The sequence below is a fragment of the Rhinopithecus roxellana genome, chromosome 5 (assembly GCF_007565055.1).
Source record: "Rhinopithecus roxellana isolate Shanxi Qingling chromosome 5, ASM756505v1, whole genome shotgun sequence".
NCBI classification, from domain to species: Eukaryota; Metazoa; Chordata; class Mammalia; order Primates; family Cercopithecidae; genus Rhinopithecus; species Rhinopithecus roxellana.
In genome coordinates, this window is record NC_044553.1 from 100,082,596 (window position 1) to 100,109,083 (window position 26,488).

The following is a 26,488-nucleotide window of genomic DNA, read 5'->3' on the forward strand; positions in this document are numbered from 1 at the left end:
CAGAAGGCGGAAGTGTGAGGATTGCTGGAGCCCGGGAGTTTGAGGTGAATCATGATTGTGCCACTGGAACCATGATCATGCTACTGCATTCCAACTTGGGTGATAGAGTGAGACCTTGTCTCTTAAAAAAATCTCTCTTTTTTTTAAACTTCCTTATTTTATGTCTTTAAAGTTTTTTTTTTTTTTTGAGACAGTTTCGCACTGTCACCCAAGCTGGAGTGCAGTGGGGCCATCTTGGCTTACTGCAGCCTCTGCTTCCCAGGGTAAGGCAATTCTCGTCTCCAGAGTAGCTGGGATTATAGGCATGTGCCACCATGCCTGGCTAATTTTTGTATTTTTAGTAGAGACAGAATTTCACCATGTTGCCGAGGCTGATCTTGAACTCCTGAGCTCAAGCAATCTGCCTGCCTCAGCCTCCCAAAGTGTTGCAATTACAGGTGTGAACCACTGCAACCAGCCTAGAGATAGGGTCTTGCTGTTTCTCAGGCTGAACTCAAACTTCTGGGCTTAAGTGATTCTCCCACCTTAGCTTCCTGAATAACTGGGACTATAGATATGTGCGACCATGCTGACTGGACTAGTAAAAAATCTTAATGTTTTAAGGAATGTGGTTGGAGAGCTGCCTTTACACTTACTTTGGAAGATTTCTTTAGGTTTGGTTATATTTTTCTGAAAATAAATGCTATACTAAAACTGCTATTAGTGATTTAAAAAAATGCTAGTTTGAGCCTGATGCAGTGGCTCACGCCTGTAATCCCAGCACTTTGGGACGTTCAGGTGGGTAGATTACCTGAGCTCAGGAGTTGAAGACCAGCATAGGCAACATGGTGACAGCCTGTCTCTACTAAAATACAAAGAAGTTAGCCAGAGCTTGTAGTCCAGCTACTCGGTAGGCTGAGGCACGAGAATTGCTTGAACCCAGGAGGCAGAGGTTGCAGTGAGCTGAGATCCCTCCACTGCACTCAGCCTGGGTGATAGAGCAAGACTCTTGTCTCCAAAAAAAAAAAGCTAATTTGTTTAAGTAATATTGGAATTTTGAAATATCAAAGTAGGCTGGGCGTGGTGGCTCATGCCTGTTATTCCAGCACTTTGGGAGGCCTAGGTAGGCGGATCACTTGAGGTCAGGAGCTCAAGACTAAACTGATGAACATGGCAAAACCCCCTCTCTACTAATATCACGGGAATCAGGAGACTGGAGAGACCAGTAGGTGGAACAGGAGGATTTTATTGAGTACACTTAGAACCAGTGGATTAACATCCGAAGACTGGGCCCCAAGCAAAGGCAGGGCTTGGCTTATATACACACTTTTGAAAGGGGGTTGACTAGTTTGAAACAAGCTTATAGTGGCGTGAAGCATAGTGGCGTGAAAGCTCATGTACAGAGGCAGAACAAAGGCAGTTAATTAAACTGTGACAGGTTCATAATGCAGGCTTATGAGTGACTCTTGCTATGTAGCCTGGATGGCTGTTATCTAGCTTTGCTCAAGAGCCTTGCACGGGCTTATCTTATAACCTTTGCTATGGCGCCTAGATGGTTGCAATCCAGGCCCACTCAGGCATGTCTCGTGACCTCTGCTGTGTTGCTCAGATAAAACAGACTACTTGAAGTTGCTAGTTATAGAAAACAGGAATCTGTAAACTCATAGGTTTACTCATATCATAAGAGAGAGGAAAATTTGTTTCTCTTCTTCCTATATTTGAGGGAGTGCTGGGAGAGTCTCCAGAGCACATTCCTTTGAGCCCTGGCTTCTTGGATAATGTTATCGATACTTTGCCTGGATCTGGGCTTTGCCCGTTACTGCCTTTGGGATGAGTTAGCCTAACACCTAAAGCTTGTTTCCTTCTCTTTTTAATTTTATTTTTCTTTATTTGTTTAATTTCCTGCCTCACTAAAAATACAAAAAAATTAACTGGAATGGGTGGCAGGCGCTGTAATCCCAGCTACTTGGGAAGTTGAAGGAGGAGAATTGCTTGAACCCAATAGGCAGATGTTGCAGTGAGCAAAGATCGCACCATTGCACTACAGCCTGGGCGACAGAGTGAGATTCTGTCTCAAAAAAAAAAAAAAAAAAAAAAAAAAAAGAAATATTAGTTTCTGTATCTTTTATCTTTTAAATTTAAATTTGTATGGTAGCCAACTATGACACTGTGGATATAATAATTCAGCAGCATTTCTATGCTTTCTTACTGTCTTTAGCTGGGCAGATGCTCAAACTCAAATCCAAAACATTGCTGCATCTTTTGACCAGGAGGCAGCTGCCATTCTTATGGCCCGACTAGCAATATATAGAGCAGAAACAGAAGAAGGTCCAGATGTGCTTAGGTGGCTGGACAGACAGCTCATTCGACTGGTAAGAAGTAAACACTGTACTTTTCTAAATTTGTATGCTTTCATTTATAGTAAATGTTTGTTGCATAATCTCTTTCAAAGTACTTAACAGTGTATCTGAAATACTGTATGAGAAAATCCTATTCAAATTACTGAGACAGTAGCACAGTAATGAATAGTAGAATTCAGTAATCTCTTCCAGTAAACTAGATTGCCTTTTTTCCTTAAAATCTAAGAGTGACAATTTAGTAACCTATTATTTTTCTATTCTTATTGGCTGGAATGAGGTTAGTTCCAAATTTAATTCTATATTATTGTAACAATTTTTATTGCTTTTTAACATATTTCTTCATTGCTGTGGCTTTAGTTTTTTACTTTCATTTTAATGGAACTGTTATGTATGCATCTTTTAAAAGAAATTAGGTCAGGAATGGTGGCTAATGGCAGTAATCCCAGCACTTTGGACCAGGAGTTCAAGATCAGCCTGGGCAACATGGCGAAACCCCCATCTCTACAAAAAATACAAAAAAATCAGCCAGGCGTGGTGCTGTGTGCCTATAGTCACACCTACTCCAGAGACTGAGGTGGGAGGATCACTTGAGCCCAGGAGGTTTGAGGCTGCAGTGAGCTGTGATCATTCCAACCTGGGCAACAGAGTGAGACCCTGTGTCAAAAAAGAAATGAACCAGGGTAGAAAAATTATACTTATTAACATGCAAAATATAGACAAGTCTGTATTATCTGGTTCTACATTACCAACGCGCAGACTAATAAAGTTATTAGTAGCGTTGATTTACTTGGGTTTTTAACATGCCAGAACACCATTACTGTACTTGCATTATGACATAGAGCACTTTATTAAGCTTAGTTCCTTTTCTTTTTTTTCTTCCGAGACAGGGTCTCACTTTGTCACCCAGGCTGGAGTTCATTGAGATGATCATGGCTCACCATAGCCTTGACCTCTCCTGCTCAAGTGGTCCTCCCACCTCAGCCTCCTGAGTAGCTGGGACTGCAGACACACACCACCACACCTGGCAAATTGAGAAATTTTTTGTAGAGATGGAGTCTCCTTATGTTGCCTAAGAGAGGTCTCGAACTCCTGGGTTTAAGTGACTCTCCCACCTCATTCTCTCAAAGTGTTGGGATTACAGGCATGAGCCACCATCACCATACCTGGCTAATTTTAAAAAAATTTTGTAGAGACTGGGTCTCACTATTTTGCTCAAGGTAGTCTCAAACTGCTATGCTCAAGTACCCCTACCACCTTGGTCTCCCAGAGTATTGAGATTTTACGAGCATGAGCCACCACACCCAGCTAAGCCCAGTTCTTAATGCTCCATTTTTAGTCAGCAACCTCTGGCTTATTAATTGTTTGAAGGTACTTCTTTATGCACTCTTTAGCTTAAATACCCTGTTGAGAACTCTATTTGCTAAGCTATCGAATTTCTGTGTCTGGTGTTTTTTGTGTTGTTGGTGTAGGTTTTCATGTAATTTTAAAAATTCTTGAGTGAACTAGATTTGTTTTAAAAAGCTAGCTGTTTTTGTGGCATCATTCATAACTTTTTTCATTTCACCTCCAAGAGTTTTTTTATACTGGTACCTCTTTGAGAAAAGCAGATTTATGACAATATTACCTTAAGAACAAGAGAGATTAAATCTCTCACAGGGTCCACTATTGATGGGACACTATTAGCACAAATGCCAACACAGTTCCTTCAAGGTGAATCTTTTGTTTCCAGATAGATATAACACTAAATGTATTTTGACCCTTGCTTATTTAGGACGGCAGAAAAGTTTCTCTTTGTAGCAGAAATTTTCCTTGAATTACACTGTTATTTAGAAATCTGACAAGATATCAGTAAAACCTGTTAATTTGTCAATCTGTAGAGAATCTGTTTTTTTCAGCTTATTATACACAGATGTCTCCAGCATCATGTGACATGTCATCAGTGCTTTGACTTATTGTACTGGTTTAAATGGGACCTTTTCAATTTCTCAGACTACATTTTTTTTTTTTTTTTTGAGACGGAGTTTGGCTCTTGTTGTCTAGGCTGGAGTGCAATGGTGCAACCTTGGCTCACTGCCACCTCTGCCGCCCAGGTTCATGCAATTCTCCTGCCTCAGCCTCTGGAGCTGCTGGGATTACAGGCGCACACCACCATGCTGGCTAATTTTTTGTATTTTTAGTAGAGATGGATTTCACCATGTTGGCTAGGCTGGTCTTGAACTCCTGACCTCAGGTGGTCCACCTGCCTTGGCCTCCCAAAGTGCTGGGATTACAGGCGTGAGCCACTGCATCTGGCCTCAGACAGCATCTTGTCCGAGCATTTTCACTTACTATGATTTTACGTATTGGCAATATTCTTTTCTCAACAACTGTGTGACTTTTCCTTTTCTAGATAATAAGTTGTGCTCTGAAATAGCTTGCTTCCTTAGTTTTTTTCACTAATTGTGACTTTGTCTCAACAAATGCTTTTTGTTTAGAGATTCTAAAAGCTGCTTGGTGTAGTTATCACCTTTTGCTAGTCAAATGGCTGTGATTTGTAGTAAAGGGCTTTTTCCATTTTGCCAGAGGCATTGCTGAATTTGTAGGTTGTCACATATGACACAAAATTGAATAGTACAACTTGCATTACTGTCCCCTGTAAAACCCACTGATTTTCTTGTTAAGGTGGATTTTTTGTGTGTTTCCCTTGTTGCATGAGTACACTGAAATGACTCAGATGATTGTAATTCTTCAGAATTATCAGGATTCTCTGGAGATTTATGTCTAGAATTATTTTCTTTTATATCTTTTATCTCACACCTCAACTTCAAGATTTTTTTTTTTTTTCAACTTTTAAGTTCAGGCATACACGTGCAGCATGTGCAGGTTTTTTATATAGGTAAACCTGTGCCATGGTGGTTTACTGCATAGATATCCCATCACCCAGGTATTATAGGCCAGCATCTATTAGCTATTCTTCCCAATGCTCTCCCTCCCCTCACTCCCCACAGGTGCCCAATGTGTGTCGTTGCCCCTCATGTGTCCATGTGTTCTCATCAGTCAGCTCCCACTTGTAAGTGAGAGCATGTGGTGTTTGCTTTTCTATTCCTGTGTTAGTTTGCTGAGGATAATGGTTTCCAACATCTGTGTCCCTGCAAAGGACATGATCTGGCTCCATTTTTTTTTTTTTTTGAGACGTAGTCTCGCCCTGTCACCCAGGTTGGAGTGCAGTGGGACGATCTCGGCTCACTGCAACCTCCTCCTCCAGGTTCAAGCAATCCTCCTGCCTCAGCCTCCCAAGTAGCTGGGATAACAGGTGTGCGCCACCACACCCAGGTGATTTTTTTTTTTGTACTTTTAGTAGAGACAGTGTTTCACCATTTTGGCCAGACTGGTGTTGAACTCTTGGCCTTGAGTGATCTGCCTGTCTTGGGCTCCCAAGTGCTGGGATTACAGGTATGAACCACCACACCCAGCTAATCTTGTTCCTTGTTATGTCTGCAGAGTATTTCGTAGTGTATATGTACCACATTTTCTTTATCCAATCTATTGGTGGGCATTTAGGTTGATTCCATGACTTTGTCTCACACCTCAGTTTCAAAAATTGCCACACTGTTTGACATGTTTGTAAAACATAAACACTAATGTAAAACAGAGGGGCCTAGTAATTAATTAAACGAGACGACTGCAAAAAGTACAAAATTACATAAACCTCACAACGTACTTTACTTCTAATTTACACATTCTGCAATTTGCAGCATTTACAACAGCAGCAGGGCAGTTGGGGCTAGAGACCAGATGAGTCTTGTGACCCCATTTTATGATAATGACTGAAGGAAGCAAGGGTTTATCTGTCATGTTAAAGATGTCCAAAACAGATATGGTGCCAGCACCAATTTGGCTCTCTAATGCACACTGTCTCCAAAACAGTACACAAAAAATGATGTTTCTTTTTAATTGAAGTTACTCTAGTAAGTCATCAAGGAAAAGAAAACACTTATATTACTATGCTAAATTGAGGCAAAGAAATTTGTTAGTATGATTTCCTAGATTTTTTATTAGGAAAAAACTTATAAAAGTTTTAATACCTAAACAGTATTTATGTTTTCTCTATTTGTGTTGCTGTTGTTGTAATAGCTAAAAATTCAGCAGTGAAGTTATCAGTACAAGAAAATGAGTCTCCTAGAATAGCTACTGAAACCAAAGTGCGTTATCACCTAAGTCATTTATCACATAACATATTGGTATCCACACATGATTTACTGCCTCTATTCTCAGTCTCTTGTTCAGATCCATTGTGCATCCAGCTTCAGGGATCTGTTCTCCTTCCTTCCTTCCTTCCTTCCTTTCCTTCCTTTCCTTCCTTTCCTTCCTTTCCTTCCTTTCCTTCCTTTCCTTCCTTTCCTTCCTTTCAGATGGGGTCTTGCCATATTACTTACCCAGGCTGGACTTGAACTCCTGGGCTCAAGTGATCCTCCCACCTCAGCCTCCCGAGGAGCAGGAACTACAGGCCTGTGCCACTGCTCCTGGCTTCCTTTTTGACTCCTGGCCTTTTCTGTTTCACGACTTAAAATTAATGGCTGATTCATCTTTGAAACCTTGGGTTTACTCCTCAACCACTAATTGTATTCTCCCTTTAGCTGCATTGCTAGCCATCATGGGTAAACATTTCATCTATTCAGACTTGGCTCAGGAAATCTTCTGTCTTAAGACTACTGAGACTTTCCCTGCAAGCCAGGTTTTCTCTTGCTGCACCAATGGGATGAAGCACTTTAGTTTTGCTGTTTTTACAGATACCACTTTTGTCATGACCATTTTCTTATAGAGGTTAGGCACTGACCTCTAGGGTCCTTTTATGTGGCTGCCTTTATGCATAAATAATTACTGAATTAGAGAAGGAATTAGCCTTTTTGTAAGGGATGTTATTTTCCTCAAGAAAATCATATTACTGTTGTTTTATCTGCCCAGTTTTATTACTTCTGAATAACTCAAATAGTGGGTCTTGGATATACCTTCTTTATGCTTCAGTCTATTTCCCATTGGTATTAGTGTTTTGGTTGGATTGTAAATAAGGACTGCTCCTCATGACTCAAGTAGTTGATACTAGAGCATTTTACAGATGTTCAAAAAAACTGTTTTTTTCTTTTTCGAGATAGGATCTTGCTCTGTCTCCCAAGCTGGCTTGCGTTGGCACGATCATGGCTTACAGAGTAGCCTCAACCGCCTAGGCTCAAGCAATCCTTCTACCACAGCCTCTTGAGTAGCTGGGACTATAGTCATATGCAACCATGCCTGGCTAATTTTTAAAATTTTTTGTAGAGACAGGATCTCATTGTGTTCCCCAAGATGGTGTCAAACTCCTGGGCTCAAGTGATCCTCCTGTGTTGGCCTCCCAAAGTGCTCAGATTATAGGCATGAGTCACTACACCTGGCTCAAAACTTTTTTTTTTTTGAGATAGAATCTTGCTCTGCCACCCAGGCTGGAGTCCAGTGGTGCGATCTTGGCTCACTACAACCTCTGCCTCCCGGATTCAAGCAGTTCTCTTGCCTCAGCCTCCCAAGTAGCTGGGATTACAGGCGTGCACCACCATGCCTGGCTTATTTTTGTATTTTTAGTAGAGACAGGGTTTCACCATGTTGGCCAGGCTGGTCTTGGACTCCTGACCCTGTGATCCGCCTGCCTCGGCCACCCGAAGTGCTGGGATTACAGGTGTGAGCCACTGCGCCTCGCCAAATGTTTTTTTTTTTTTTTTAAATAGAGATGGAAGTCTTGCTATTTTGTTCAGGCTGATCTCGAACTCCTAGGGACAAACAGTCCTCCTGCCTTGGCTTCCCAAAGTGCTGGAATTACAGGCGTCAGTCACTGTGCCAGCCTTTTTGGTGTTTCAGGGCACATGTTGAGCTTTTTTGTTGTTATCTAAGAGCTCTTTATTTGTTGTGAGAGACACTTAGTTAAAAAATATCCAAATATTTTAAGGTGAGTTATTAATTACATTGGGACAATGTGGTGTTTGTTTCTGAAATTTAATGTTTTTTCTTTGGTTTTGTCTCTTGGTAAGTCTATAAGTAATACTATGATTTTATCCTTTATCAAGTATCTGCTTCCTGATGATTGGTAACTTCTTGTAAATAGAATATTTATAGGCAACAGTGTTAGCTCTTATTCCAGGAAATAAATTACTAACACATTTTATTTTATTTAGTGTCAGAAATTTGGAGAATATCATAAAGATGACCCAAGTTCCTTCAGATTTTCAGAAACTTTCTCCCTTTATCCACAGGTAAGTAGGTAAAAGATTCGTATTCTTTTCTTTTCTTTTTTTTTTTCTTTTTTAGAGACAGGCTGTCACTGTGTCACCCAAGCTGAAGTGTAGTGGCTCCATCATAGCTCACTGTAACCTGGAACTCTGGGGCTTACCTGAGTAGTCAGGACTACAGGTGTGTACCACCATGCCCAGCTAATTTTTTTTGGTAGGGATGGTTTCCTGCTATGTTGCTCAGCCTGGTCTTGAACTCTTAGCCTCAAGGAGTCCTTCTGTTTTGGCCTCCCAGAGTGCTAAGATTGCCACACCCAGCCAGACCCATATTCTTTTCTTGTGTGGCCAGTAGCATTGAGCCTCATTTTTCCTTTTTTATTACTCTTTTCATAGTACCTATTTTATTGAGTTATTCTTTTTGTTAGGTAAGTTTGAGATAGCTAAGAAATTAATATTGTGCTGTGAGTAGTTGGTGAAAAGTATATAGTATTTTTATATTGGCCTTGCACATAGTCATTTATTTGTGGTGAATAGAGACTTACACTGGAACCCTGCAGTGGACAGAATTAGGTGTCAGGCTGGTTAGTTTTCCATTTGACATAAGGGGACCTAATTATAGTGGTACCAGAAGGACTTCATCTGAGGTAATTTTACCAGTTAGCTAGTCTTACAGTATAGTACCATCACCTGAGAACAATTTTATGGGGCCAGACTAGATAAATAGAAAAGAAACTAATTTGATTTACCTTACAGAATATTTTCCACCTGGAGCAGTGGAATCTCTCCCTCCATCTTCCTGTTGATTTGATAGATATTTTTAAGTCTCTATGTTCACAGTACTATGTGCAAGGAACTTTAGGAGGATACAGGTGACTGAGATGGATCCCTCTTGCAAGGAGCTTTTAGTCTAAAGGGCGAGATGTGAAATACACATAAACAGCACAGAACAGAAACTGAGAAATGCTATGAGAGATATACAGAATTTAAAGGAAACTTAAAGGAATCCTTCTAAATGGATGATTTTATATATCTTTTGAAGGAGGAGGTGGCCTTTTAGCTTAACTTGGAAGGATGATTAATATTGAGATGTGGAAATTCGTATTTTTGCCCATGAGAACTTTGTTTAAAGCATCAGCTTTCTTTTTCAGAGCTGCTCTGTTTTTTGGTTTTTTGTTTTTTTGTTTTGAGGATCCTTTATTGTTGATTAATCTATAACCCAGAAACTCCATGCTTATAGAGGGGAGACTTCCCTAAAACCTCTGGTGAGATTTTGGAGAACCAGGAAAAGGCAAGGTCTGCTTGTCTTAAGGCATGTAAAATTCTTTGTTTTGTCATTTTTGTAGCAGAAGCTAATAGGAAAATGATTGAGGACATTAGCCTAAGTATTTGACTAAGTATCTCCACACTTTCCTTTCTTTCTCTTCTCTCCCTGCCTCAAGCCTTCTTGTTGGGCTTTTAGATCTTCAGAGAGATCTGGACATTTCCATCTTTCTCCCTTTCCTGGAAATAGGAAGCAGAGGACCCTGGAATACCTTTTGTCTTGGGTTTTCAAAGTCTGATAGTCTTCTAAAAGATGGCATAGACCAAATTTAAGGGAAGTCTTCATCCCCAAAATATTACCTAACATTTACCAATTAGTCATTTCTGTGAGTAAACAGGAATGACTGAAGTAGTAAGGGATGCAAGAGCCTCTCAATGAATTATGGATCCTGAAAACAAAATAGGAATGAGAATTTCAGTGAGTGACATGTTGGGAGAAAACTGTTGAGTGAGTCCCAGACAGGAGCAACATATAGGCACTTGGGACCTGAGGGTTGGAGGAATTTAAGAGAAGTGTCTAAAGACAAGTGGGAATACTTTCTGGCTGATCTTAATCAGTTTTATCAAAGACCCAATGTAGCTATCCATTATTCAGGTCTAACTCAGACTCTTTTTGATTTCTTTCATGTAAGGAGTAGGTGGAGGGGAAGAAAGTGAAAGGAGAAAGAAGCAGTGAAACAAAATCTGGAGAATGTTTCTTAGGTATAGGGAAAACGTTAAATATTAAGAAATTATATGGGTGTGTGTGTGTGTGTGTTTTATATCAGTGTAGACCCTTCCCAGTACAATTTTTAAGTCATTGTATTAGTTCTCATGCTGCTAATAGACATACCTGGGACTGGGTAATTTATAAAGGAAAGAGGTTTGTTTATTTATTTATTTATTTATTTTTGAGACAGAGTCTCACTCTGTCACCTAGGCTGGAGTGCAGTGATGCCATCTCAGCTCACTGCAGCCTCTGCCTCCCTGGTTCAAGGAATTCTTGTGCCTCAGCCTCCCGAGTAGCTGGGTTACAGGCGCGTGCCACCACATCTGGCTAATCTTTTTTTGTAATTTTAGTAGAGATGGGGTTTCACCATGTTGGCCAGGCTGGTCTTGAACTCCCAACCTCAGGTGATCCACCTGCCTCAGTCTCCCAGAGTGCTAGGATTACAAGCGTGAGCCACCATGCCTGGCCAAGAGGTTTAATTGACTCACAGTTCCACGTGGCTGGGGAGGACTCACAGTCATGGTGGAAAGCTAAGGGGAAGCAAGACACATCTTAACAATGCAGCAGGCAAGAGAGCATGTGCGGGGGAACTCCCATTTATAAAACCATCAGATCTCCTGAGACTTACTACCACAAGAACAGTATGGGGGAAACTGCCCCCCGACATGATTCACTTCTCTCCACCTGGCCCTGCCTTGACAAGTAAACTTGAATTGACAATTCAAGGTGAGATTTGGGTGGTGACACAGTCAAATCGTATCAGTCATATAAAAAGTAGAAAATCTGTAATTTATTTTTATATCTTCTTAGAATCTTTTGGTGTTGGTAATGAGTAGTAATAAAAAAGCCCAAAGATATCGTCAGAGTGGGGAGGATTAAAAACAAAGAACCTGGCACCAGCCTCTGAATAACTTAGATTTGAGCAAGGCGCTTTTGTCTTTTTTTTTTTCTTTTAAATACAGACAAGGTCTTGTTATGCTGCCTAAACTGGTCTCCAACTCCTGGGCCTCAAGCCATCCCAGAGTGTTGGGATTACAGGTGTGAGCCACCATGCCCAGCCATCCTTTTCTTACTTTAACTTAAAATTTTTTTTTCTTTCTTACTTTAATTTTTTTCTTGTAGAATTTTATTTATTTATTTATTTATTTTTGAGATGGAGTTTTGCTCTTGTTGCCTAGGCTGGAGTGCAATGGTGCAATCTCAGCTCACTGCAACCTCCACCTCCTGGGTTCAAGCAGTTCTCCTGCCTCAGCCTCCTGAGTACCTAGGATTACAGGCATGCGTCACCACACCTGGCTAATTTTTTGTATTTTTAGGAGAGATGGGGTTTCTCCATGTTAGTCAGGCTGGTTTCGAACTCCTGACCTCAGGTGATCCACCTGCCTTGGCCTCCCAAAGTGCTGGGATTACAGGCATGAGCCACTGCTCCCGGCCAGAATTTTATTTTTAGGCTGTTGATAAATTTCGTGAATAGGATTCCTTTCTGAGGGATATAAATTCTTGTAATAACATGTTTTGTTATGTTGTTAATAGTTTGTAATCAAATGTTTTTGCTAATAGTAAACACCTGTTGTAATATTAAAATTAGTAACAACTATCTCACATGTTTATCTTACAGTTTATGTTTCATTTAAGAAGATCTTCTTTCCTGCAAGTTTTTAACAATAGTCCTGATGAGAGTTCATATTATCGTCACCATTTTATGCGTCAGGATCTGACCCAGTCTCTAATTATGATTCAGCCTATCCTGTATGCATATTCTTTTAGTGGACCACCAGAGGTAAGAGGGACAGAAAAAAATAAATTGGTCTTGTTATTGCAATGTGTGGCATTAAAAAAGTGAAAACAACTAAAAAAATAGATATAGTTACTAAATATGAGAATTTAAATGAATGGACATCTCAACCTATTTATATATTCACTTAAAATATTTATGAATATTTACTATATGCTAGATACCACGTAGGCTGTATTAGAAGATCCTTAAATTTTTTTTTTTTTAATGAGATGGAAGAGACTTTTAGATCATTTTGTCCAGCCATTTGGTTGATCAGATCCTCCAAAGCATATGATTATTCTTTGTGTCTTTAACAATATCCAGAAGTGATTATGATTCTGTAGACTGTAGCTTATTCCAGAATTTAATATCTATGACAGTTATGACATTCTGTCTAAACAAAGTCATTTGTTTTAATCTCATTTTCCTTTGTTTTTTTGAGAACATAAAAAATAGTTGACTGTAAAGACATATGCTTAGAAGATTGATAAAGTTATCCATTTAACCTTCTTAGCAGACTGTTCCACTTATTTTAAACTGTCAGCAAATGAGCCATTTTTCCATTCTATAGTTAAAATGGTCTGTTTTACTACTTGTAAGTATGTAGTTACTGAATTTGAAAATAGTAAGGTCAATATAAAGAGAATATTTAAAATACCTATTGATTAATGATCCCTCATGATACTATTATTCACGGTTTTGTAAAATAATGGGCAAAATGTTTTATTTCGTTAACAATATTTTTTTTGTAATTTGTCAAATAGTTTCTATTTTTCTAGGAAAATATATACTTTTAATATGTTGGTTTGGCTGTATGTATTTTGGCCTCATATTCTTTGAATCAGGAATGTTTTAGAAATAACTTTTTTTTTTTCTTCTGAGCAATACACATACATTGTAGACATCTGAAAAATGTAGAATAGTGTTTAGAAGAAAGTTGGAATCCCACTATCCCTAGTGCCTGCTCCCATTAATTTCAACCTTTTCATTTAATCCATGAATCCTATCAGCTTCATTTTCTTAGGGGTTTGCTTTTGGAGTTATCTTCTTTCTGTCCTATATCATTACTTTCTGTCCATCTGGATCATTCTTATTAAATAGCATAGAAACCATAACAACACTCATGTTTACAAAAAACGGACAAAACCCGCCCACCATGACCCATGCTTTCTATAACTACCACCCCATTTCTCTGCTCCTGGTGAGAGTTGAACTCAAAAAAGTTATTTGTTGTTTATACTTTCTCATCTCACATTGTCTTCTCAACCTATGTAAGTAAGACTTTTGTCCCTAACATTATATTGAAATGGCTCTTTTAAAGACCAGCAATGTCCTACATCTCACCAGAGCTCTCAACAGTATTTACCTAGTCCTCACTAGTACTCAGTCCTTGAAAACCTTTTGCCCTAGGCTTCTGTGACACCTACTATACCTTCCTGGTTTTCCTCTTAACTCACTCACCATTCCTTCTCAGTCTTTTCCTAGTTTTACCCTTTCAGACTTCTGAGTGTTGACATGCTTAAGGGATCAATCTTCTGGCTTTCCCTGTCTTCCTTCTCTCTCAGTGATGTAGTCTAATCCCATTGCTTTAATTAACATCTTTGTGCATGTGAGACCTAAATTCATGTCATCAGTTCAGACTACTCCCTTTCATTTCATATGCAGAATTATTTTCCCATGTGCTCCAAATTTGCTCTATCCCAGGCCTTTCCCCATTAGGCTTAGGAGTTATCCTTGAATTCTTCTTGACTTTTTTACCTCAGATTAAAGAGATTCCTTAAAAAATTAAAGTATACTATAAGAATTCATAATAGCAAGAGATGTTAAGTAATAAAATATAAATTTGAAGTTTAGGCCATGTGTAGTGGCCTAAATTTCAAATTTAGTGCTGAGCCTATAATCTCAGCCTTTGGGAGGCTGAGGCAGGAGGATCACTTGAATCCAGGAATTTGAGACCAGCCTAGGAAGCACAGTGAGACCCTGTCTCTACAAAAAAAAAAAATGAAAAAGTTAGCTGGACGTGGTGTTACACACCTGTAGTCCCAGCTACTCGGGGGTCTGAGGTGGGAGGATTGCTGGAGCCTGGGCGTTTGAGGCTGCAGTGAGCTGAGACCATGCCACTGCACACCAGCCTAGATGACAGAGCAAGACCCTGTCTACAAAAAAAAAAAAAGAAAAAGAAAAAGGAAACTTGGAAAATAACCTGGAAACATCTATTTTATACTGTTAAGTAGTTTATTTTTCCTTTTTCCTCATTTCTCATTGTTTTCTTTATGTTAGCCGGTTCTTCTTGATAGCAGTAGCATTCTTGCAGATCGTATTCTTCTCATGGACACATTCTTCCAGATTTTGATTTATCATGGTGAGGTAAGATTTCAATAGCATTTAAAGCTATGCATGTAAAGTCTTTTTACTTAGAAAAGTTTTCTTCCCTCTTATTGTATGGCTAGTGTTTCATCTATGATAAACTTTGATTTTCATTTTTATGAAGTATATATAAAATATTATTCTGCCTACTATAAGGTTTTAGGCTTCAATTGCAATTTACCCACATGTGATTATTTTATTCATTCATCCACACACGATTGGATTTTGCACAAAGCATAGTGTTGTGAAAGTAAGAACACTGACTGTACATAGACAAAGGGCACTTTTGGCTTTTACCTGAAGACATTAAGAGGGGAAAAGTCAGTCTTCGTCAGTGGGCAGGCTTTCCTTTTATATTATGCAATCATTATAAGTTATTATTAAGTGTTCTGCATGATCTTGAAAACTCACTTAAAGCATATGTTAATTAAAATTTGTAACTTCACTTAATTGGAATGGTAAATGATTACAGAGAGCAGAAGATTTTAGTAGCTATTAAGCTTTAATCCAGATATTTAGCAGACCTTGATTCATTCCTTCAGTTATTCATTCAGCCAATTGTTAAGTGCTTCCTTTGGATGCTTTGGAAGATACAGATGTTCTTTTTTCACAGGTCTGCTCTCAAACTTCTAGTCTAGTATTTTAGTAACTTCTGTAGATTAATTTTTTCAGTTGCTTTAATTGTAAATGAATTTAGATTTGCCCTGTGGCTGGGTGTGGTGGCTCATGCCTCTAATTCCAGCCCTTTGGGAGGCCAAGGCAGGAGGATTACTTGAGCCCAGGAGTTCAGGACTAACCTGGGCATCATAGTGAGACCCCCTCTCTACAAAAAAAATTTTAAAAAAGATTTGTACTGTAATAATAAAGGCATTGCTCAAAATATTCTTTTAAGTAGTACTACCCAGGACTTTTTTTTTTTTTTTTTTTTTTGAGACTGAGGCTTGCTCTTTCACCCAGGCTGGAGTGCAGTGGAGCTATCTTGGCTGACTGCAGCCTCTGCCTCCTGGGTTCCAGCGATTCTCCTGCCTCAGCTTCCTGGGTAGCTGGGATTACAGGCGCACGCCACCATGCGCAGATAATTTTTGCACTTTTAGTAGAGACAGGTTTTCACCATGTTGGCCAGGCTGGTCTCGAACTCCTGACCTCAGGTGTTCTGCCCGCCTCAGGCTCCCGAAGTACTGGGATTATAGGCGTGAGCCATCACGCCTGACCTACCCAGGACTTTTAAAAGATTTAATTATTTTTATTATTGTAAATTATTTTTAGTTGATACCAGTTTCTAATGCCCTTACCTGTTTTAACTTCGTTGCCTCTGTTAAAAAATAAAAAAACCTGTAATACTGACAGAGCTTTTTTTTTTTTTTGCTTTTTGTTTGTTTTATGGTGATTTTTACTTTTTCAAGTAGTTTGTTAAAGGAGAAATCAGCAATGCACATGATCGTTTTATACAGAGGTATAAAGCTATAGAAGAATGTGTTGACTGATTCAGCTAACTTAGAAAATAAACCAGGCATAAGATTTTAGATGATTTAGTTACATGGTTTTTAGAGCTACTTACCTTAATAAATGGATTGATTAAATTGCTGTCACGCATCATAAGCTTAGGTAGATAGCTTTTAACTAACATTCATTTGATAAGCATAGTGTTTTAAAAATTTTCTGACTTACCTATGTATTCTTTCATTTTACTTTTAAAGGAGAAGAAATACTCTAATTTTATATTTATTAAGAATATTTTCTCTACTGAAATTAATGTTTTTAACTTTTAAAAAGTTGAGGTAAATGGAATAATGGTCTATAATTTTCTTAGTTTCTAAAGATTACTGTCTTTGGAAAAATCTCAAGATTTTTGGATGGGCAAGAAATTTAAAGTAACTTCTTTAATTGTTTTAAAATTAGACCATAGCACAGTGGCGGAAGTCAGGATACCAGGACATGCCTGAATATGAAAATTTCCGCCACCTTCTGCAAGCCCCAGTGGATGATGCACAGGAAATTCTTCACTCCAGATTTCCAATGCCAAGATACATTGACACTGAACATGGAGGCAGCCAGGTAAGTAGTATTAATTTGTTTGTGTGTTTGTTTGTTGTTAGGTTTGCAGTGAGGTGTACCTCCTTGCCTTCTGATTTTAATAGATTGCTTCATAAAGCGGACAGAAAGGTAAGGAGATAGGAGGGGAAGGTATTAGTGCTTACTTTTTGCATTAGCTTTTGAGAGCAAGGCAGTAAGATTATTGACTAGTTGCCTAAACTTGGCAGTTTCCATCATCTCCTGTCTCTAGCCTAACTTCCTGAACAGGGCCAGGATGGCATTATGGTGATACACTAGCTTTGGCTGAACAAGAAGATGTGAGCAGCTTGGAAAATAATATACTTTTCTTAAAGCTCTTTATTTACTCTTAAAGTCTATGGATATGACATTTGTGGTAACTTACATTTTTCCATTGTCTTCATTCTATCATTCCAGTTTTCTAGAAAAGAAAATTTTATGTAATAGGAAAACACTGTGGTATTATGAAAAGGTTTTGTGGTTTTTAGGATTATGAGGATACATATACATTAGATACATGTACATACCTACACAGTTGCTTTGAGACCTTCAGAATTCTAAGTTAGGTTTCTTAACATACTCTCATAAAATACTTCTTACTTCTCTTTTGTAATTCTTAAAAGAGTTATAATAAATTAATTGTAAGTTGTTATTCATTTGTTTTACTTGCTCTTTGAAGGCAGGGACTATGCTTTGTATTCCCTAATGCCTAGTACGGTATTATAAAATAGGTAGCAAATATCAATAACTGTTACTCAGAAATGATAATTATTAGTTTTACATGAGTATTTTGTATTTACATGAGTTATTTTGTATTGAGAATTTACAAAAGTACTTCTGCGTGCGTTACCTCATTTGATCCGCATAAGAATTCTAGTGTTATTTTCATTTAACAGATAATAAAGCTGAGATCTAGGTTACTTATGGCCAAGGAAACACAGTAAATGCAGGAGTGGGATTTGAGTCCGGTACTCCAGGGCCAGTGCTCTTCACTGTTAGGTTAAACTGATTCCTTAGAGAGTAGAAAAAGATTTTGTATGATACTAAACTTCAAAAGATGTTTCTGTCTATGTGCTTCCATTACGAATTAAAAATCTTACTGGTTCTTTCATTGACATCTCACTTATATTTCCTTTTTTACTCTGGTTATTATTTTCTTGATGATAAGCCATAGTGGGTAGAAGGATGAAATGTTGGATCACTTGTCTCATAGAATCACCTGTGGTTTAAGAAAGCGTAAGGGTCATTATTTTAAGCAAAAGAACACACAGATTTTTGTGGCTTTTATTTTTATCATTATTTGGGATTTTGAACTTCTGACCGAATATTTTGTAATTTCACACTAACCTTGTCATAATTGTTGCACACATAATTTTTATATGCTGAGTTTTGGATTCAACAATGTATTTGTTATTTTGGATGTGTGATTTGGAGAGAAGAGGTGCATTTATTATTTATTTGTAACACATAGTGACCTATACATTTCAAAGTTTAATCTTTTAAAAATTAATTTAATAAAATTAATTTTACCAACACGTACTAAATAAAATTGATTTTGCATGATATAATTATTCAGCTGATATTGACTGAAATTTTCTGTGGATAATGTTATTTCTTCTTTGCTTTTAAGGCCCGTTTCCTCCTTTCAAAAGTCAACCCTTCACAGACTCATAATAATATGTATGCCTGGGGGCAGGTAAGTTTAAATAGCAGGTCTTGGAAATTATTTCTTTGTGTATTTATTGTTTGCTATTTTAGTGAAAGCTACATTTTTTTCCCTGTGTATTTAGTAATGATTTCTGTTGGAAAAGTAATGTAAAAATGAGAGTAGGAAACAGAATTAATATTTGGTGACACCATAGAAAAAAGTGATCCTATCAAATAGACTCCAAGTTTAGCACTATACCCTTGAGACAAAAAGCAATAAAGTGTATAAGACAGGAAGTGGTGACTCAAGTTTAATGCTAGGTTGTGAACCACAAAAGGCCACAATAAGCCAAGAGAGGCCAGGAATCATAGTTGAGCAGGAGGGGCAGGAACCCTGCAAATCATTATTGGTATAGTTTAATTTGGTAAAAGTCCTGCTGGGTGTGGTGGCTTATGCCTGTAATCCCAGCTGCTCGAGAGGCTGAGGCAGGAGGATCACTTGAGGCCAGGAGTTTGAGACCAACCTGGGCAACATAGCAAGACTCCATCTCTTAAAAAAAAAAAGTATTAACCTCTTGGTATAATATATCAGCATTTATTGAATGTCCAGTATGTTTAGGACTTTGTATTGGCTCTTTAGGGTGCAGTTATTAACCATGCCTTTGAAGAGCTTGTAGTCTAATATTAGAGATAAGATACATACCTGTGTAAATGACAAGGCAGAATGGGATATTTGTCCTTAGAAAGCTATCAAGTACTGGCCGGGTGCGGTGGCTCAAGCCTGTAATCCCAGCACTTTGGGAGGCCGAGATGGGCAGATCACGAGGTCAGGAGATCGAGACCATCCTGGCTGACACGGTGAAACCCTGTCTCTACTAAAAATACAAAAAATTAGCCGGGCGTGGTGGCGGGCGCCTGTAGTCCCAGCTACTCGGGAGGCTGAGGCGGGAGAATGGCGGGAACCCGGGAGAAGGAGCTTGCAGTGAGCCGAGATCGCGCCACTGCACTCCAGCCTGGGCAACAGAGCGAGACTCCACCCCAAAAAAACTATCAAGCATTAAAAGGTTAGAAGAGGAAGATGGAAGGAGGTCACATGGTGGTAGCAGGAAGAGGGTATGTAATCAGAAAAGAGCTCAGAAAAAAGAAACATTTCATTTAAAGAATGGTTATTTCGGTAATTGGAAATTGCATGAGGAAGGGAAATCTAGGTAGAGAATAGTATGGGCTGAGATAAAAGACTACATGTAGAGCTGACTAGAAGAACATAAAACGGAAATGTGTTGTACAACTAAATTGTGGAGGATCTTGAATGTCAGGTTGAGGAGTGAGAAGTTGAGTATTTATTTGGTAAGTAATGGAGAGTCATTGAAGGTGGACAGAGGGGCAGATTTGAGTCTTAGATAGTATAGTTGAATCTATACCATTGATTAAATGGAAGCAATCTGTAGATTGAAAGTATATTTATGAAAATAATCCAAGTGAGAGGGAATAAAGACAAGATGGTGAAAGGAATAGATTTGGGAGATATTTCAAAAGTAGACTCAATAGGACTTGATTAGAAGTTGCAGGAAAGTAATTATTCCAGGGCATGGCAACTATGCACAAAATCTGAATTCTGATTGGATCCTGGATTAGAGGGAGAGAATAGCTATAAAGAATATAATTGGGATGATTTGTGAGATTTGAATATAGATCATATATCAGATAACTAGTACAGAATTATTAAATTTCTTGAGAGTGATAATGGTGTGGTTATGTGGGAGATTCTTCTTGATGCTTAGGAGATACATATTGAAGTATTTAGGGATAAAATGTCATGATGGCTTCAATTTCCAGAAGTTATTCAACAAAAAGAAGAAAAAAGGAAAAATAGTGTAGAAACATAAAGCATATGTGGCAAAATGTTAACAGTTAATTTAGGATTTAGGTATGCTCTGTGGGTGTTTATTGTACTTCTCTCTCAACTTTAATGTAGTAGTCTTGAATTTTTAAAAAATAGGTGAGGGGAAACAGGGTATTTTGGGGTTTTGAGCCTGAGTGACCAGGAGAACATGTGTCAATAAATGAGATAGTGGAGAGAAATTGTTTGGTTTAGACAATGAGTTTGAGGTACTATCTAGAAGGCCTTATTGAGCCACAATAAAATGACCATATTGATTATGGCCATGTTGAGTAGGCTGTTGGCAATTTGGGTTTGATGGTCAGGGCAAGGATGAGAAAGGTGATACTTGAAGTCATCACAGTAAATGCTTGTCTAAAGAGAGAGTAAAGAGGTAAAGGAGAGATGAGACAAAAAACTTCAGGGGAGTACAAGTGGTAGGAGTGTTTAGTGAATTATCAGAGAGGCAGAATGAAAAGAATAGTGTGTCATAAAAGGTGACTCTATAGAAGGAAGAAGAAGGAGGTAACAGACATGCTGCAGACAGTTGAAGGGGGATACAGAGTGAGAAAAGGTGCTTGGATTTGATGGATAGGTTATTTGTGGCCTTCTGTAAGCGGCTTTAGTATGGTGGTTGAGTAAGAAGACAAATTTATAAGGAATTAGTGGGTGGCAAAGAAGCGGAGGTTGAAAGTATGAATGATTCTTTTGCAGATTTAACCTGAGAATAAGCAGTAGGATAGGCAGATGATTGTTATTACAGTAAGGGTATAGAACTTATTTGGAGACCAAGCATAAAGAACCAGTATAGGAAAGACACAAAAGAACAGATATTTAAGATCTTCAGGAGAGAATATGATCATAAGCACTATATGGAGGTTAAGCATTGGTAAGGAGGCAGGACACTTATTTCTGCAAAAGCAAAAGGTAAGAAGAGTGAAGACAGAAAGGTTTTTTAGCTGGAGTGAAAACTCACATTGGATAATTGCCTGTTTCTTTTCAATAATATGAGATTATTTAGGAGTGAAAAAGGCTGGAGTTAAGGACCAAAAAAACTAGAAAAGTTTAAAAACAGTTGTAAAGAATACAAAAATCAACTGAAGATTAATAAAAGACTTTTGCAGCAGTGGTGAGGGCCCATTTTATTTACTAAAAATTTCTAGAGCATGCTTCCATAATGTTTTTCGTTTGTTTGTTTTGATTTGTTTTGTTTTCTGAGACGGAGTCTTGCTCTGTTGCCAGGCTGGAGTGCAGTGACGTGATCTTGGCTCACTGCAACCTCCGCCTTCTGGGTTCAAGTGATTCTCCTGCCTCAGCCTCCTGAGTAGCTGGGACGACAGGTGCACACCACAATACCAGCTAATTTTTTTGTGTATTTTTAGTAGAGACGGGGTTTCACCGTGTTGGCCAGGATAGTCTCGATCTCCCGACCTCGTGATCTGCCCACTTTGGCCTCCCGGAGTGCTGGGATTACAGGTGTGAGCCACCGGGCCTGGGAAAATCCATGAATAGATTTTAATTGTTTCATGAGGGCCTTATGACCCAGTCACCTCTTAAAGGCCCTGCCTTTATACTGCCACATTGGGGATTTTCAAAATGAGTTTTGGAAGGGACGGATATTCAAACCATAGCACCATCCTACAATTGCATGATTGAATTTGTGTAATATCCCTGTCCTGTCATCCCTTTTCCCCCCTCCATTTCTTATGGCATTGCTCCTGTTAGATTATTCATTACTTGAGGCAATAACTGTCATTTTCATTTTTGATTTTCCATAGCACCTTAAACATAGCATATATTGAATACAATAGATCTGGACAGGAGAGAGCAGAGATTAGAATATTGGAAATCTATGGAGGTGGTTAGGAGTTGAGGAGTTTTTGTAATATAGATAAATAAATTGAATCCAAGGTCCAAAAGTTCTAAAAGGTGGGGAGGTTATAACAAGTAAAGGAGACTAATCTTGGAAGGGTGGAAGGCTGGTAATGGAAAATGCAGACTCTGCAAGTTACTTGACTTCTCTTTGTTTTCACTTCCTTGTCTATAGAGTTTAATAAAAGGTGCTTGAAATGGACAGTAATACTCAGTAAATATTAGCGATTAGTTTTCACTGTTATCAATGGAAAAAAAGTCACTTCTTATATTTAACATGGGAAAGGAAACCTATTTTAAACTATGAAGTGTAATTGTTACTGCCTGGAAGTAGGGGCATTACAGGCATAAATAAGAGTGCTCAGGTCTTTCTTAAGATTTTTATGAGTAATGATGTTAACATTTTAATAATCATGATATCTAATAAACTGAATCTACTACATTTTAGTCACTATGCTTTTAGTGTACTCTCATTTAACTTTTATAAGGTGGATACTAGTAATCCTATATTTCATGAGAGGAAATTGAGACTCATATAGATTAAGTATTTTATGCAAGATCATGTAGCTAAACTGTGGCAGGGTCTAGATTTTAGCCAAGGTCTGTCTGACTCCAGATTCTGAATTTTTAATCATTAAGTTAATTTGCTGATTGCATTTAAGGGAAATAACTTAGTAAACAAGCATTTTACTAAAAATTAATGGACTCTAATAGCTCACAGGATTTTTAGGGGGTCAGAAATCGAGGACCCTATGATAAGTATTATCCATGAACGGCCGTAAGAGGGCGCCACTGCAACACTTCTGTGACGGTGCTGGAGGCCTCTGTTGCTGTAGTACTTCGTATACTGAATAATATAAAGCTTGTACCTTTCTGCTTAATCTTGGATATATTTTGAATAGAAAAAGGGTCCATTTGAAAATTTGAGATCAGCTAACTGCTAATTTTTATAAAATTGAATTGAGCATTGGTATTTATAATTTCAAGTAGGAGCTCTGTGTTATGTAAATTAGGAAATCCACATATTTTGTCTTGACTTGGAGAAATGGCTCTGAGATTGCGTGACTTGAGATGGAAAACACTGTAAAATGAAAAAATCAGGCATAGTAACAGAAAGAAAAAGTAAGAGCCATGAGGTTGTTATTGGTTTAGGTTACAGTTTTGAGACTTGTAATTCTAGATTAAAGTATTTCATTGTTGCAGATTTTTCAACAGAAGGACCAATAAAAATAGCTAAAACGTGTTGTATGTCTACTGTGTATACTATAGGTATTGTTCTGTTTGCTTTCTAGAGTTTAATTCATTTAATCATTACAACAACCTGTGTAAGACAGGTCCTGTTATCCTTGTCTTACACGTGGGGAAACCAAGACATAGTTTAAGTAACTTCTTCAGTCATATGGGTAGGAAGTGGCAGAGCCAGAATTTGAGCCTAGGCATTCTGGCTCCAGACTCTATGCCCTTAATCCCAGTAAGGGATTGCCTCCCTTCATTATCAGATCTTTCAAGTTCTTTTGAATAAACATGATAAAATTGATTTCCCTTTATTCAGGAGAGGTTATGGCATGTTTGTGGCTATGCCAGACTAGAATCACAGGAGCTGTAAGTTCTCGTCTCACATTTGCCATTCATTTGCTGAAATTACTTAATTTCCCTGTTTTAGACTCTGAATATTTATAATTAATAAGAACTTGAGTATAAGAAGAAAAATATAAAATTCAGATAAAAAATCTTCTAGAAATACCTTCTCTTGCTGAAGTAAAATTTCATTGTTAATGGATTGGGTTACCAGGATCATTCTGTCAACACAGTTTTTATTAAAATGGATAATAGGAATTTTCCCTAACTCTTGTTAATTACTTGGAACCTACAGAAATCAATTAAAATGACCTGAAAAGTTGAGAAGCATAGTTTATTTTTAAAATGATATTATGAGTTTGCTTCCTTCCAGCTGGAATTTCTGTTAAAATACCAGGGAGAAAGGGTCTGGAGGTCAGGCTTTCTTTTAAAGCCCCAAGCCTCTAATTACATTGTTAGTCTTTGTGGTGACTAGCCACCATCCTGATTCATCTCATCTCATAGCATAAACTCATATGTGATCCCATCAGCCTATGAATAAAGACACTCCTATTATCAGGGAATTCTAAGGATGTAGAGTCTCCCTCCCAGGAACCAGGGACGGAGGCCAGTTAGATTCTTTTTATTTAATAGGAGCATAGGCATTGTTCTATTTCAAAGGATTTCCTTGTCTATTTTAAACATTTGTGTGTAAATTCCATGGTATCACCCTATGTTTTAATCATAACAAATACTTTTTTTCCTGTAGGAGTCTGGAGCACCTATTCTTACAGATGATGTTAGTTTACAAGTGTTTATGGATCACTTGAAGAAACTTGCTGTGTCCAGTGCTGCTTGAAGTGCTAAACATGTTAAAGACACTTAAGAAGATGAAATAATATTCAAATTTCATTTTTTCCTTTTTCCATTTATCTGTGGAAACCAACAGATATTGCTCTATATTTTTTTGTATTAGTATGGTTTGAGACAACATAGGGAAAATATTCACATTTGTAGATTAAGCTGGAATTATAATGAGAGCAATAAGAACAAATTTATTTTGCTTACCACAGTGTTATAACTGGTTCTAGAAATTTGAGGTCTTTATAACTTAATTATGTTTAATAAAAATAGAGTCTGCCTTGTACTACAGATGTAATTTATTTGTATAATGCAGACAGACCCAAAGTGGCACTGAATTTCCTTGCTCACCTTTTAAAAACTTGTTCGTTAATTTTAGCCAGAAAACTAAAAAACATTAGTAATGATAAATGTGTACATTTTTTGCTTATTCATTGAATATTTTTCTGTAATTTTCAGCACTTATGTATACACTTTTTATGTACTTACTAGGGTAAGGCAGATTTATTTTTATGATTTGTTTAGGAATTATTTGATTTTATAATGGTAATTTTCATGATGATAATGTTTTTGGTTATTTGGAAAGATACTTTAGAGATGAAAGTTTTTTTTGGGTAACAATCCCGCAGCTGACAATAAATGTGAAATTTCCACAAAATATCCAACCTATGTGACTAAACACAACAGTTTTTTTTTTAAAGGGAGATAGAAAATAAATGGTTTTGTTGGAGTGCATTTTAGTAAGCCTTTGCAGTAAAATGACTGTTGTAACTACTAAACCAAATTTAGATTTCACAGCATAGTTTTGTTGTTTTTCCCTTGTTTTTCTGAGGTAAATTTTGTATTATATCCTTCAGTATTTTAACACTACTTTGGCAGTTTACACATTACTTTTTGTTTTTGCTTCCTTTTTGTGAAATTTATTAAGTTGTGGTTCTTATTGATAACAGTATTATATAATGTTTGCTTAATTATATCATGTGATGCTCAGTTCTATTTTGATTTATTCATTGGTATTCACTTTTACCTTTAAAGTTTACTTGTAGCAAATATGTTTACATTGATAAAGCCAGATATGTTTTGACAATGAAATTTACATATCAAGTACATACACCACTGCAAATAAAAGGTGGTGCTATGATATATGCTTAGGAGGACAGTTTTAATGATTGTACTTGCATGAACACAATCATATGATGGTAAAACAGAAACTTAAGAAAAAATTGTTTATATGTTGTATTCAATTAGCTTAAATAAATTGCATTGTTATATTTTATTTGAATTGAACTGTGCTAGGCCTAAATGCCAATAAAATATACTTTTCACTGTTTTTCTGGCTATTTTGAAATCTAGTAAAACCTGAGAAGCCTAATGTGAAATTAGAGTATTTAAAATCATTAGATTTAAAAGCTACTCCTTTAAAAAAAAACAACTTTAAGATATAATTCACACATCATACACGTCACCTACTTAAAGTACACAATTCAATAATTTTGAATATTTTCATGAAGTTATGTAATCACATCACCACAATCAATCTTAGAGTATTTTTTATCACTCCCAATAGTTACTCATTTTTGTCATAAGGCTAGTGTGTTTTTAAAAAGGGAGATAGAAGTTCATGTAGTTTTTTGTTGTTGTTGTTCGAGACAGAGTCTTGCTCTGTTGCCCAGGCTGGAGTGCAGTGGCACAGTCTCGGCTTACTGCAACCTCCACCTTCTGGGTTCAAGCTATTCTCCTGCCTCAGCTTCCTGAGTAACTGGGATTATAGGCGCCTGCCACCACGCCAGGCTAAGTTTTGTATTTTCAGTAGAGATGGGGTTTCACCATATTGGCCAGGCTGGTCTTGAACTCCTGACCTCAGGCGATCCACCT

At 37.7% G+C, this 26,488-nt stretch overlaps 1 protein-coding gene across 2 annotated transcripts in view; it reads left to right on the forward strand.

Annotated features, from left to right (window-relative positions):
* The window catches only part of SEC23A (Sec23 homolog A, coat complex II component), a 73,436-nt gene extending 47,493 nt beyond the window's left edge, over positions 1-25,943 (forward strand). For both annotated transcript variants that reach the window (XM_030930000.1, XM_030930001.1), the window contains exons 14-20: positions 2,198-2,351; positions 8,519-8,596; positions 12,220-12,381; positions 14,659-14,745; positions 16,645-16,800; positions 18,428-18,493; positions 24,522-25,943. In XM_030930000.1, the coding sequence (XP_030785860.1) occupies positions 2,198-2,351; positions 8,519-8,596; positions 12,220-12,381; positions 14,659-14,745; positions 16,645-16,800; positions 18,428-18,493; positions 24,522-24,611 (793 nt within the window). In that variant the 3' untranslated portion in view covers positions 24,612-25,943. The remainder of the gene's footprint in view (positions 1-2,197; positions 2,352-8,518; positions 8,597-12,219; positions 12,382-14,658; positions 14,746-16,644; positions 16,801-18,427; positions 18,494-24,521) is intronic.
* Positions 25,944-26,488: the final 545 nt, after the last annotated feature.